General features: G+C 39.8%; 2 protein-coding genes across 2 annotated transcripts; both read left to right on the forward strand.

The window, feature by feature from the left end:
* Window positions 1-304: 304 nt before the first annotated feature.
* LOC122296686 (uncharacterized mitochondrial protein AtMg00810-like) lies at window positions 305-1,492 on the forward strand. Its single transcript, XM_043106488.1, has one exon. The coding sequence runs from the start codon at window positions 305-307 to the stop codon at window positions 1,490-1,492; it is 1,188 nt and encodes a 395-aa protein (XP_042962422.1).
* Window positions 1,493-1,613: 121 nt separating this feature from the next.
* Window positions 1,614-3,761, forward strand: LOC122295911 (cytochrome P450 CYP82D47-like). Its single transcript, XM_043105186.1, has 2 exons — window positions 1,614-2,582; window positions 2,969-3,761. Exons 1-2 carry the CDS (start codon window positions 1,614-1,616, stop codon window positions 3,593-3,595), a joined length of 1,596 nt encoding a protein of 531 aa, XP_042961120.1. The 3' UTR covers window positions 3,596-3,761.
* The last annotated feature ends 9,653 nt before the right edge of the window (window positions 3,762-13,414 follow it).

Here is a 13,414-nt window from a genome sequence, read left to right on the forward strand (position 1 = left end):
CTCTTCATGATAATCATACTTGGGATTTGGTGCCACGTCCATCTAACACAAATATTGTGGGCTCTAAGTGGGTTTTCCGGACAAAATATCTCTCCGATGGATCCATTGACCGTCTCAGGCTCGTCTTGTAGCAAAGGGTTATACTCAGCTCCTAGGCCTTGACTATACTGATACTTTCAGCCCCATGGTCAAGGCGTCCACTGTTTGAGTTGTACTCTCTCTTGCCATTTCTCACGGTTGGCCTCTCCGCCAACTTGACGTCAAAAACGCTTTTCTTAATGGTGTTTTGCAGGAAAATGTTTATATGGAGCAACCCCCTAGTTATGTCGACCCTCGCTTTCCTGGCCATGTATGCAAGCTCAAGAAAGCTCTTTATGGACTAAAGCAAGCACCTCGTGCCTGGTTCCACCGCTTCAGTTCCTTTCTACTTAAGCTTGGGTTTTCTTGCAGTCGTGCTGATACCTCTTTATTTGTTCTTCATCGTCAGAAGCACCTTATTTATCTCCTCTTATATGTGGATGATATTATTATCACTGGCAGTGATCACTCTCTTCTTCGTGCCTTCATCTGTCAGCTTCATGCCGAGTTTGCCACGAAGGATTTGGGTTCCCTTAGTTACTTTCTTGGTCTTGAGGTCACCACTACCTCCGACCGTCTCTTTCTCAGCCAGACCAAGTATGCACGTGACATCCTTGCTCGAGCTCAGCTTTTGGACTGCAAACCTGTCACCACTCCCATGGTTGTTGGACAGCGTCTCTCCTCTGATGTCACTCTTTATCGTTCTCTTGTTGGTGCATTACAATACCTAACTATCACCAGGCCTGATCTTGCTCACTTCGTCAACTCAGTCAGTCAGTTCTTGCATGCTCCTACTGCGGATCATTTTCAGGCGGTTAAGCGAATTCTTCGTTATGTCAAGGGCACTCTTCACCTCGGTCTCTCCTTCACAGCCTCTGCCTCCGCCAATATTACTGCTTACTCTGATGCTGATTGGGCCGGTTGTCCAGATACTCGTCGCTCCACGTCAGGATATTCCATCTATCTTGGCAACAATCTTGTCTCGTGGAGTGCGAAGAAACAGCCTACTGTCTCTCGGTTTAGCTGTGAATCCGAATATCGTGCCCTTGCCGCCACTGCTGCTGAGGTTCTTTGGTTACAACATCTTCTTCGAGACTTGCATGTCACTTCATCTGCTTCACCTCTTCTACTTTGTGACAACAAGAGTGCCATATTCCTTAGCTCTAATCCGGTTTCTCACAAGCGCTCGAAACATATTGATTTGGATTATCATTTTCTTCGTGAACTTGTTGTTGCCGGCACCATCCGCACCCAGCATGTTCCCTCTTCCTTACAGATTGCTGATATTTTCACCAAGAGTGTCTCTCGACCACTCTTCCTCCTCTTTCGCTCCAAGCTTTGCGTGTGCTTCAATCCCTCGCTTAGCTTGAGGGGGGGTGTTGAGGATACTCCCGAATCCTCTCCTAATGATTAGCAATTCTTTCCTTGTTTATAATAGTTGACCCATGCTGTAATATTCTTGTATAATTTATTTCCTTCTGTAATATTATTTCCTTTCTCATGTAAAGCCATACGTGGGTTGTAATCTTCTATAAATGAAACATATCTCCACCTCTCTATGTGTGGTGGTTTCACAAACCTTCTCAATCTTTGCCTGCTTGCTTCTCTTTATCTTCTTTCTATTATGGAAGAGCAAAGCCCAAAAAACTGCACCTCAAAGCAAACTTCCACCAGAAGCTGGTGGTGCATGGCCTTTGGTCGGCCATCTCCACCTATTAGCACGGTCAAAACCTGCTCATATAACCTTGGGTTATATGGCTGACAAGTATGGACCAATCTTTACCATCAGGTTGGGCGTGCATAAAACTATACTGGTCAGCAATTCAGAGATAGCCAAAGATTGTTTTACTACCAAAGACAAAGTCTTTGCCAACCGTCCAAAAGCTATGGCAATAGAACTCATGGGCTATAACTATGCCCTATTCGCTTTCAGCTCTTATGGTTCCTATTGGCATCACGTTCGAAGAATAACCACGCTTGATTTGCTTTCAAATCAACGCCTTGAGATGTTCAAGCACATTGGAGAGTCGGAGGTAAACATAGCTATAAAAGAAACATATCAACTCCTAGTCAATAACAACAAGCTCATGTTGGTGGAGATGAATAGATGGTTCAACAAGATTATGCGAAACACTATGCTTAGGATGGTTGTAGGGAAGCGATTTGCTTGGGCTGCCACTGAGGATGAGGATGAAGTAATTGATCTTCAATACCAGAAGGTATTGAAAGATATTTCCATGTTGTTCAGAAAGTTTGTGGTATCAGATGCCTTACCATATTTAAGGTGGTTGGACTTGGGTGGGGACAAACGGGCTATGAAGAAAGTCGCAAGAGAAATAGATTATATGCTTAAAGGTTTGCTAGAAGAACATAAACAAAGAAATCTCTTGAGTGAGGTGAAGAATGGACACCAGGACTTTATGGATGTGATGCTATCCAATGTCACAGATAACACAGAAATTTCCAATTTTGATGCTGATACAGTAACCAAAGCTACTTGCCTGGTACGATCATTAATTAGTGTTTGGTTAGCCAATATGATTAATCAATTATCCACTAGTGATGTCTAGTAATATCATATGCATTGGCATTCCGTGGATCAGCTCAAGGTTATAACTAGCTCATATTCTGGTAGTATCATATATAGGAAAGGACCCCACAATTAGTACTTGAAAGTGTGATTTCTCCTCTCTCCCCTCAATGTTTAAGCATATTGTTTGTTTTTTATATTACAAGTAGCAATTTGTGACTATAAAAGTTTAGAAATCCAAGTTCATGATCTCAATCTCCATATATGTACATATGCACTTCCTTATACTTGATACTCGCCCACTTGACTATGACATTAAAGGGATATTCTTATTCATCTCTACTTTTACCACTTTTGTAGACTCTTATTTTAGGAGGCTCAGATACAACAACTGTGACCCTAACATGGGCTCTCTCTCTACTTCTTAACAATCGGGAGGCTCTAAAGAAAGTCCAACAAGAACTAGACCTCCAGGTTGGCAAGGAAAGGCAAGTGAAGGATTTAGACATACAAAACCTAGCTTATCTCCAAGCTGTCATCAAAGAAACAATGCGCTTATACCCTGCAGCCCCACTTTTGGTGCCGCACGAGTCTAGCGAAGATTGTACTTTTGCTGGTTATCATGTCTCAGCTGGCACACGTCTTCTTGTTAATCTATCAAAGATCCATCGAGACCCACACGTGTGGCAAGATCCAACAGATTTTCGTCCAGAAAGATTCCTTACTACCCATAAAGATATCAACGTTAGGGGTCAGAATTTTGGATTGATACCATTTGGCAGTGGTAGAAGAGTTTGCCCTGGAATCTCTCTTGGGTTACAGCTAATTCAACTTACACTTGCTACATTCTTGCATGCTTTTGACATTTCAACCCCAACAGCTGAACTAGTAGATATGGTTGAGAAAGCTGGACTTTCTTCTGTTAAAGCAACACCACTCGAAATCCTTCTCACTCCACGCCTTCTTACTCAAGTATATCATGTGTAGTACTTTGAGCATGGCCTCATATTAAATAATTTATGTGTGAATAACTAGTATACATTTGCTTATAACTAGGAGTGTGTTCTAGTGATGCATATATATCTTATGCAATATGTGAATTTTAAAAAAAAAAACACGTCTGTTTGGAACCTGAGAAAACTTCAGAGAAGATTAATTATGTTCACTTTATATATAATATTGTTCATGTGTTTCATGTTAAGATCATTGTCCAAATATTCTTGGCATAAATCTCGTATTGTAAACAAATAATTAGTTTATTGGATAATCATCAAAATTGCAATGGAGGGGATCATAATTTCTTACAGATGTTTCTTTGAGGAATGGATCTTAATCGAAAAGAAGATCTAGAAATACACGATATAGGCTTATACGGAAAGAGAAATTTATAGACAGCCATACATCATACCTTTAATGGATTTTCATTTTATAATAAGGGAAAATCATATTTCTTTCAAGTGTATTAGCTAGCCTCGAATACCCACTTTTCATCATAAGTAAGCACTTTTTGCAAAATTGCATGCATGCCACATGTTTGATGCAACCTTAACAACCAGTAATGTTTTTCGGTCATTATACTCATGCTGTGGATAATAATGACTATATGCAGCCTGCAGCTTCTCGTTGATGTTAATGACTATTGCCTAAAACAAGTTATGTTGCGACATTAACATGATCATTGACATCATGTGACATTAACTCATAGATCGACCAACTGAAATAATGAAGACCACATTTCTAAGGGTTCAATTATTAAAGTTTAGACGGTTTTCATCAGATTAAGGGATCGATGCCAATCTGCGGAACATCATAGATCATCTTTTGAAGTGATGTTAAATTGTTCAATGATAATTAAAAAAAAAAAAAAAAATCAATTCTGAATTAATAGAGAATGGAGAATCAAGAAGCAAGGAAATCAACGAATAGAGTATAAATTAAGTCTTACGCAACAAATTAAATGTAACATTCTTGATCATCAAGAACCACCAAGAACCACTAATGCTTGTTAATAACAACTTAGAACACTAAGAACAGCAATCACACCATGAGAATTACGCAACCAACAAGTCATTAAACTTCAGATTCCATGATGAACCTGAACCGGGAATTTTCAAGGAATTCCCCAACTTCCAAGAATTCAAGATTCTTATTTATCAAAAAGTATCTACATGCATGGACTCTGCTGCTCTTATACTTGCAGACTGAGTTCGATGAATCAAACGCAACTCTTACAAAATAAAACGCATTCTAACTTCTACTTATGAAACTCACCGTTCCACTTAATCAAAACACACCGTTTCACTTCACACAAACAGATGCCCTTTTACACACTGTAAAATCCCGAAACACCCCGTATAATTAACTTCTTTTCTTCCCACCGTTAATCTCGTTGCTTCCTTCCAGCCTTTATTTTCTCTTCTTATGCAATATAGCACCACCCTCTCTTCAAGGCCATTACCCCTAGCACACCTGTGACATTTTTTTTTTTTTTTTTGAAATAGTCTTCAATTCAATTCATGAATGAAGGAAGTTACAACTGTAACCAAAGAACCGAGTACAAATCCCGATTAACTAGCCAACTACATATCCGTTATAAGTCCCCCCGCTCACAATTTTCATTGTGCCGGGCATTGTCTATAAAACTTCTAAAACTCTCGAACGACACAGCCCTTCTGAGATGGAAGACTCTGTAAAAACAGAAGTGTCCATCTCGACTTGTCTATGAGAACACCTTCCACCCCCACCCTCCAAAGGAGGAGGGGGATCTTCCACTCTCATCCTCCAAAGGAGGATAGAGACTCACTACCCTTCTCCTCTAAAAGAGAATAGGGAATTACTATTTCAAATTATTTAGGAAATAAAGCTAAACAAAAACAAAAAACCAATTCTCCCCACTTTGACCTCACTGTCCTGCTACCCGTACATGACAGAGTAACTAACAGAATACCATCCCAGCGCCTCTTCCTGCCTCGTCCTGCAACTGTCTCGGCGTGCATTCGGCGTGCAGCAAAACAGAATATCAGAATGCAACAGATTCCACAATAAAGACCTGCTGCCCCCAGATAGCACCATAAACCGCACCAAAACAGCTCCAAAACAAACGGCCACCGGAAACAACTTATTCCCAGACTAAACAAAACCCAGAAAAACTGAAAAAAACAACACAACTGCCCCGTCTACTCTGAGCTAACTCTAGCCCACTAACTACGGCGTGCTCTCCACTAACAGAACATCATCCATTGCATGTGCTTGTCTCCATGCCCATGCCCGTAGCTGCCCATGCCCAGGAAAGCCAGCCCCGTCGCCATCACCTCTCACATGCACTTGCACAACTTCACCTTCGTTCATGCACCGAAGCCCAGAGGTGAAACAAACCTCCTTCTCTTCGTTCGGACCCCATGTGCAGAGCCACCGAGAGCTTTATTCCAGACACACAAAAACTACCCCACTCTGCGATCACCATAACCTTTGTTTACAACTGAAAATAAACTGAATAAAATCGGACTAAACAAACAACGAAAAGATAACGACAAACTCAGATTAAAACAGAAACCAAACAGAAAGCTAGCACTGTCGCCGATCCCCTTTTCCGACCATCATCCGTGAGGAAACACCGTGAGTTACAGCCAAGCGCTGCCCCAGAAGAGGCACCTTATCCCCCTCATGTGCATTGGCATGCCTCCCGAACAAACCTCTGTTTTCCATGGATAAAACAGAGTACCATAACCCCACAGAAAAGCACCCCAACCCCACAGAAACCATCGCCTCCTAGAACCAGCTAACTTGACCCCGTTCACGTCGTAAAGCCTCCAACGCATTCCCTTAGCAGACCATTTTCAGGCACCTCCCGTATGCCCCTCAAACACCCCTAACTGGGTTTTTGTTTTTATAATCCTTTCTGCCAAACAGTCAGGGACACCGGACTGTATCTTTAATTTTCAGCAACCCAAACCACGGCCAGACGAAACCAAGTTCCTCCACCTTCATCGTGAAAACTCCCCATCTAAAAGTGATTTATGGTTGAGAAACACGGAGGCCAAGCCTGGTTGTGCCACTCGACTCCCCTGAGATTGGCCAACAGTTTTATTCTCATACCTAAACACACAATAAACCACTGAAAAAAGAAACCCAAACACAAAACCGAAACAAAGAGAGAGAAAGAGGAGGGAGGGAGGAGCCGAGGCTCCCACCTCCCTCAAATCGTTAACTCCGGGCTTGTTTTCTAGAGAGAAGGTAGAGGTTCTCTCACCTCTTCTATGCTTATCTATCTTCTAATATTAAGAAGCACACCTGTGACATTAAAATAGGAATGATTACTTTAATGAATTTCATTTAAAAGTACATGATTTGGAATTTAAATTAAATGTCTCTTATACATATACATTATCCATATATATCTATGTAATATATATATAAATATATATATATATATATAATAACTCTAATCTGCAGGCCGTAACGTGTATAAGCAAACTGGTGTAAAGCTTGGATGATAATGGGAGCAAATACTCGTAAGCTTCATTCACTGAGAAGGTTAACAGGGACATTCGAGGTACCCAAACCTCTAGGTTCGTAGAACAATACGATTTCTTAGAATTTTCGAGAATGAACCCCCCAAGCAACTCCCAGTCTCCCTCCAATACATATGGTAAAACACCATAAGGCCCCGGGCCAACGCCCGAGGCCAGTACTGAAATACCATACCACCTACACAGACGAACTTACACTATCGGCCCAAGAACAGAGTCAGGGCCCATCTACAAAGAGATTAGAATACTAAAATTGCATAACATGAGCCCATCATGGAAGTAATTCTTCAGTTTACCAAGGCCGAACCCAATTTAACTTGGTTTGTTACAATGTATATAAATGTATATATCTGCCCGTAATTAAACAGTTAGGGGAGACTAAGAATAACTTTTCTTGGAAGAGGGCAAACGTTATCATTCTTCAGACATCTTTCTTCGTTAAGGATTTTACCATCTGATATATATATATATATATATAGAAACACATTCAATTAATGTTTAATGTGTGCGCGCTGAGATTAATTGTGCAGCCGCACGTATGTTACATGGCACCACGTTTTGTAATTCTCTTCTCCTTAATTCATTATTATCATCGTTTTAATAATTATCCTATCATAATTAGATGATTTTCGATTAGTATTACTATAATTACCCTATTATACTGTGGAAAGGAAATTTGTTATCACAATGGGGTAGGGAAGTCCTTATTAAGGCTATAGCAATGTCCATTTCGACATATGCTATGAGTTGCTTGTTATTTTCAAGTATTTGTGCTATAGTTAGAGATGATGATGGCTAATTTTTTGTGGGGAAATCAGTCTCAGGGAAATAAAATTCATTGGTTTCATTGGGAGAAGCTTTATGATTCAAAGTTTAGAGGAAGTATGGGTTTTAAAGATTTAAGACTATTTAATTTTGTTCTCTTAGCTAAGCAGGGATAGAAACTTCTAAAAAATGAGGGCTCTCTATTATGCATAATCTATAAGGCTAGGTATTTCCCTAATACAAGTTTGTTTGACGACCAAGTTTGTTTTAATCCATCTTATGTTTGGGAGGGGATTAGGGATTCTGTTCAATGTTTGGAAAGAGGCTGTAGGTGAAGAGTGGGTAATGGAAAATCTATTAGAGTTTTCAAGGACCCATGGATTTCAGATTTTAATATGCATGATATCCATCAAGCTCCTATTGAGATTGATGAAGATTTAAGAGTCCGGTCTTTAATAGACAAGGATATAAGTTGGTGGAAAGTTCAAGTTTTCAGAGCTCTATTCAATCCAAATGTGGTTCTACAAATTTTAAAGATGCGTGTCTCTAAAAGTTCAGATGACTCTTTGTTTTGGGTTCATGAAAGGAATAGTATTTATTCACTTAAGAGTACATATAGAGTGCTACAACAAAGACAATTCCAAGCAATGGGGTAGCATTCAAGGGAAAGAAACGAGACATCTTTTTGGAAATGTTTGTGGCAGTTGAAATTACAACAAAAAAAAAGAAGATATTTGCATGGAAGGCATGTCAAGAAAAGCTGCCAACATTTCAAAATTTGAAGAGGAAACATGTGTTGGAGGATGACCAGTTTATGCATTGTGCTCGAGTTAGAGCAGATGTTACTCATGCCATGTTTTAATGTTCAAATGTGAGAAATGGATGGATGGAATATTGTTTTCAACTGGGTAATGTGGATTCTAATATTTCCTTTCGGGATTTGTCAAACTTGGCTCAAGAGAGTGGTTCAGAGGAGATGTTGTCCATATTTATAGCAATTGCTTGGAGGATTTGGTATAGAAGGAATACATTTATTGATGAGCATGTTGTGACGCCCCCAAATCCCCATGCACAGACATAGGAAAATCGAGACGTCCGGATGATGACATCACGGGTCATCACCCTATCGACGTGTGCCAAGTGTGTGTATAAGCGGCGAATGTGCACGAGAAATACGCAGCGAAAAGCAAGTCAATAACTAAGTACCAAAATTTTTCTTGTTTAATACAAAGCTATTCAAAACATACATAAATAAATATTACAAGACACGAATATAATTTAATATCAAATACAAAACATAAACTTCAGCACCCTGGCGGAGCTGCGTCCTCGGGCTCAGCCTCCTCCTCCTCCTCCTCCTCGATCTCTGCACCAAAATCTACGGAACCAAAAATGGTGCCGCAGGTAAGTACACTCCAAACACCACTAGATAAAAACATATAAAACTCAAACAACATGGATGCAAGAAAAGCCAAAGCACATGTCCCGCGAAACCACATTTTTACCACGCACGCCAAAAACCCATTTGGCCCATAAAAACATATCCTTAAAACCAAGCCTCGCCATTATCCCAGAAAATGGATCAATGCCTCGAAAACCAACATCGCCATTTTCCTAGAAAATGGCCCACATCCGAAAACCATAAAAACAATCCGGTTATACATGCACCATGATCTCCCCTAGGGATCACCCACACACCCTGGCTCTGTGCCACACCGCAGGTAACGACTACGCATGTGACACCTAAACTAGCGATGCTCAGACTCGCGCCCAGTGCGTACCTGGCCAGGCCATCCTCTAGCCCTCGTCAGCAAAGGGCCACGGAGTCGGTGAGTAGAGCGATGCCCAGACTCGCGCCCAGCGCGTACCTGGCCAGGCCATCCTCTAGCCCCTCTCCCGTCGTCGCCCAACGACAACTCAGGGGACTTCACTCAGTATTATCCACTCCCGAGTGACCAGAGGAGCTCCACCGAGATAATAACACATCCCGGCTTGGGCTCGTGAGACACACGCACCCGAAAATCCATTCACGCTAACAAAACAGGATTTCTCAAATAAAATAAAATACACGTGCATGTACCATGTAAATGAAATTTCAATGCACAAAACAATTAACCAACCATATATCAATAAATCAAGCAACTCCGTCCTCCATCCATCCGACCCCCGAACTCCTCGGACTCAGTCCGGAATCAACCAACCAGCAGCAATAATTTATTGTAAGATCAAAATATATTTAAATCTAAAATTAGGGTTTGGAAAATACTTACAGCGCTATACAGTATTTTTAGAAAGCTTGCGACGTTGAAAACGGCGGAAGGAAAGCAACGTAACAGTGAAAATTCACTGTGGCCGTGGGTTGTAAAATACCCACTTTTGAACGGGGACAAACCAGGGCTTGAGATTGATAGGATATGGTCTAAGGATGATTATGAAGCTAGTGGAAGTGAAGTTTGGCCGTGGGTGGCGGCGAAAACGGTGGTTGATGGCCGGATTTCCCAAAATGGAAAGCTAGCTCGTGGGAGCTGTTCTGGTGGCTATTAGAGGCCGGAAATGGGTGGATTAGGACGGCAAGGAACTAGTGATGAAGTGGTAAAGAGGTGGTGGGCGGAGGTGGAGCGACGACGGCGGATCGAGGCAAAAACCGTGGGGCTTTGTTGGGCGTTTTCCGGCCAAACGGCTAGCCGGATGGGGCTGGGATTCGGTGGGGTGGTGCGCCGGAGGGAGGGGGTTCGACCGGTGGGGGTGGTGTTGCCCACGGTGGCCGGACGGCGGTGGGTCGGGGCTAAAGGTGATTCGGGTGTGGGAGAGGAGAGAGAGAGAGAGACGATCGGGAGAGGAAGAAAGAAGAAAAGAAAAAGAAAGAAAAAAGAAAAAGAAAAAGAAAGAAGAAACAGAAAAGAGAAAAAAGGAAAAAGGAAAAAGGAAAAAAAAGAGATGTTGGAGGAAATGAGGTCCAATCCTCACTCCGGACAACAAAACAAAACCACTGAGAATGAGATTAAAAACCGTAAAACAAATAAATAAATAAATAAATAAAACACAACATCCAACAAATAAAAACTAAATTTAAAACGCAATAATTTAAAATAAATAAAGCAATATATTAATTAAATTAAAAACAACCCTTCAGTGAAAAAACACGTGAAAGCAGGTCATCACACATGTATCATTGCAAACTAATGTAGTAGTGAATAATGCTCTTTATATATAGCTTGAGTATAAGCATTTGCAAGTATTTGATTTTTTTAATAAGAAGATAAACAAAGTTGTGTGTTGGAATCCTCCTCCTATTGGATATTTGAAATTGAATTTCAATGGGACTACCTTTTGTGATCAAAATTTTGTTGGGGCTGGGGTGACTCTTAGAGATCGTAATGGTGATCCTGTAGTGGCTTGTAGCAAAGCTGAATGGGAAGTCTCTTCTATAGAATTTATTGAGGCTACATTGTTGCTAAGGGGATTACAGTTATGTGCTCAATGGGAAGTTCCAAAAGTGTTGTTAGATACTAGTTGTTTGATACTTGTTCATGTTTTGAATGATATATCTGAGTTTCTAATAGATTTTGATTTTATTCTACGAGATATTCACAAACTCAAGAGGGGTTTTCAAGAAGCAAAAGTTGTGCATGTTAATCGTTTGGGTAATATGGCTACTCACCAGTTGGCAAGACATGCATGGGAAGTTGATGATGTTGTGATGTGGTGGGATTATTGTCCTTCATTTGTTAGTCAAGCTATTTGGCTTGCTAAGAACTCTATTTGTAAGGATTCTATTTGATTTTAATACATGAGTTTCTGTTTATAAAAGAAAAAAATATTATAAGAATAATTGCATACAGAAACTTAATAATTTCAATACATTGGAGAATTAGGATGAGAGGAAATCAGTAAATAGAGCAAGAACAGTTCTTAATGTCACAAAAGGAAAAAAAAAAAAAAACATGCAGTTAGGAATTGATTTGATTGTACATTTGGAAACCAAATTTAATCGTCTCTATCATACAATCTGTAGTGGCCTATTAACTTGTACTGTGGAGTGACTAGATACTTTTAGGAATCGATTTGATTGTGTTGCGGATTTGCCTAGTTAATGGTGGTTGTTGATTGGTGGTAAGTTCAAGTATTGGAGGTCGGTTTTATATCAAAGTTCTTGGATATCATGATGCCTGCTCTTATGTACTCTCTAATTTTGGCATTCTTGATTGGCATATTGCTTCACTAGTTATGTTGGGCTTCATATGTTTCTAAGCACAGAGCTAATTTGAATGCTTGCAAGTTGTAGTTGGAAATTTACAAGCTTTGTGTAAGATCATGTTTTGATTAATTGAAGTCAATTGTGTGATTCTTCTAATGCTCAAGTCTTTACATTTCTAAAGCTTGGAAAAGATTGTGGTTTTTTTAGTATTATATGAAATTAGGTTCAATAGGTATTGGAGTAAAGAGATAATCATACAAGGCAAGAGACTTTAAGTGTTGAATTTTTGAAACCTTTAACATATATTACTCTTTAGAACTTTTAACATATATATCTGCTTCACTCCCCATCACATTTGCCACTTCATCTATTATTCCTTTAACATATATTACTCTCTATTAATATAGTATGACTTTTCTGATTTTTTGTAGGCTCAATGATTGCATAAAAGTTTGAAAGAACTATTGGATAAATGTGAAGAAGAAGAACTACCCATGAAAAAAAGGGTCCTAAACCTAATGACAAACACAATGTGAAGAAGAAGACTTATCCATGAAGAAGAATTTTCATATGATTTGATTTGTAATTTTTTTTTATTATATGAATAATGGCCCATTATATCATAATTATTATTAATTTATATATTATATTTTTTATTGTGGTATATCATATTATTGGTACGTCCTAAGCGCCGTTGATTAATGCAATGCATGAGCAATGTATTTGTAGCGGCGTTTATATTAATGTTAATTTAAAAAATGTGTCGGCAACAAACTAGTGGTGGCATTTACATTACGCCAATAATTTATGCAATGTGGTAGCAACGTACTCGTGGTGGCGTTTATGGTAACACCGTTATTTTAATTAGTGGTGGCATTTAGATAAATGTCATTAATTTATTTAAGCCGCTGCCAACGTTCTATTAGTGGCATTTAAATAAATGCCGCCAATTTAGATGATGCGTTAGCAATGTAATAGCAGCGGCGTTTATGATAACGCTGTTGCTACTTTATGCAAAAGGATAGCAACGATAAAGTAGTGACATTTTGAGAAACGCTGTTGATGCAGGTATTGTGGTCGTGTTTCAAGAAATGCAGCTAATGAGATTTACAAATACCGGCGTTTGCTCAAACACAGGAATATGGAAATAGTGACCCTCCAATACCTGCGGATAGTTACGCTGGCAGAAAAATGCTGTGAATTAATTAGTGGCATTTTTTTGACAGTTGTCGGAGCATAAACAATGCCGACAATTCTATCTTTTTTGTAGTGTGGGTAGTCAGATATATTATGCTTGTAGTACCAAGTAGTGGA

Source organism: Carya illinoinensis, chromosome 15, assembly GCF_018687715.1.
Source record: "Carya illinoinensis cultivar Pawnee chromosome 15, C.illinoinensisPawnee_v1, whole genome shotgun sequence".
Classification (NCBI taxonomy): domain Eukaryota; kingdom Viridiplantae; phylum Streptophyta; class Magnoliopsida; order Fagales; family Juglandaceae; genus Carya; species Carya illinoinensis.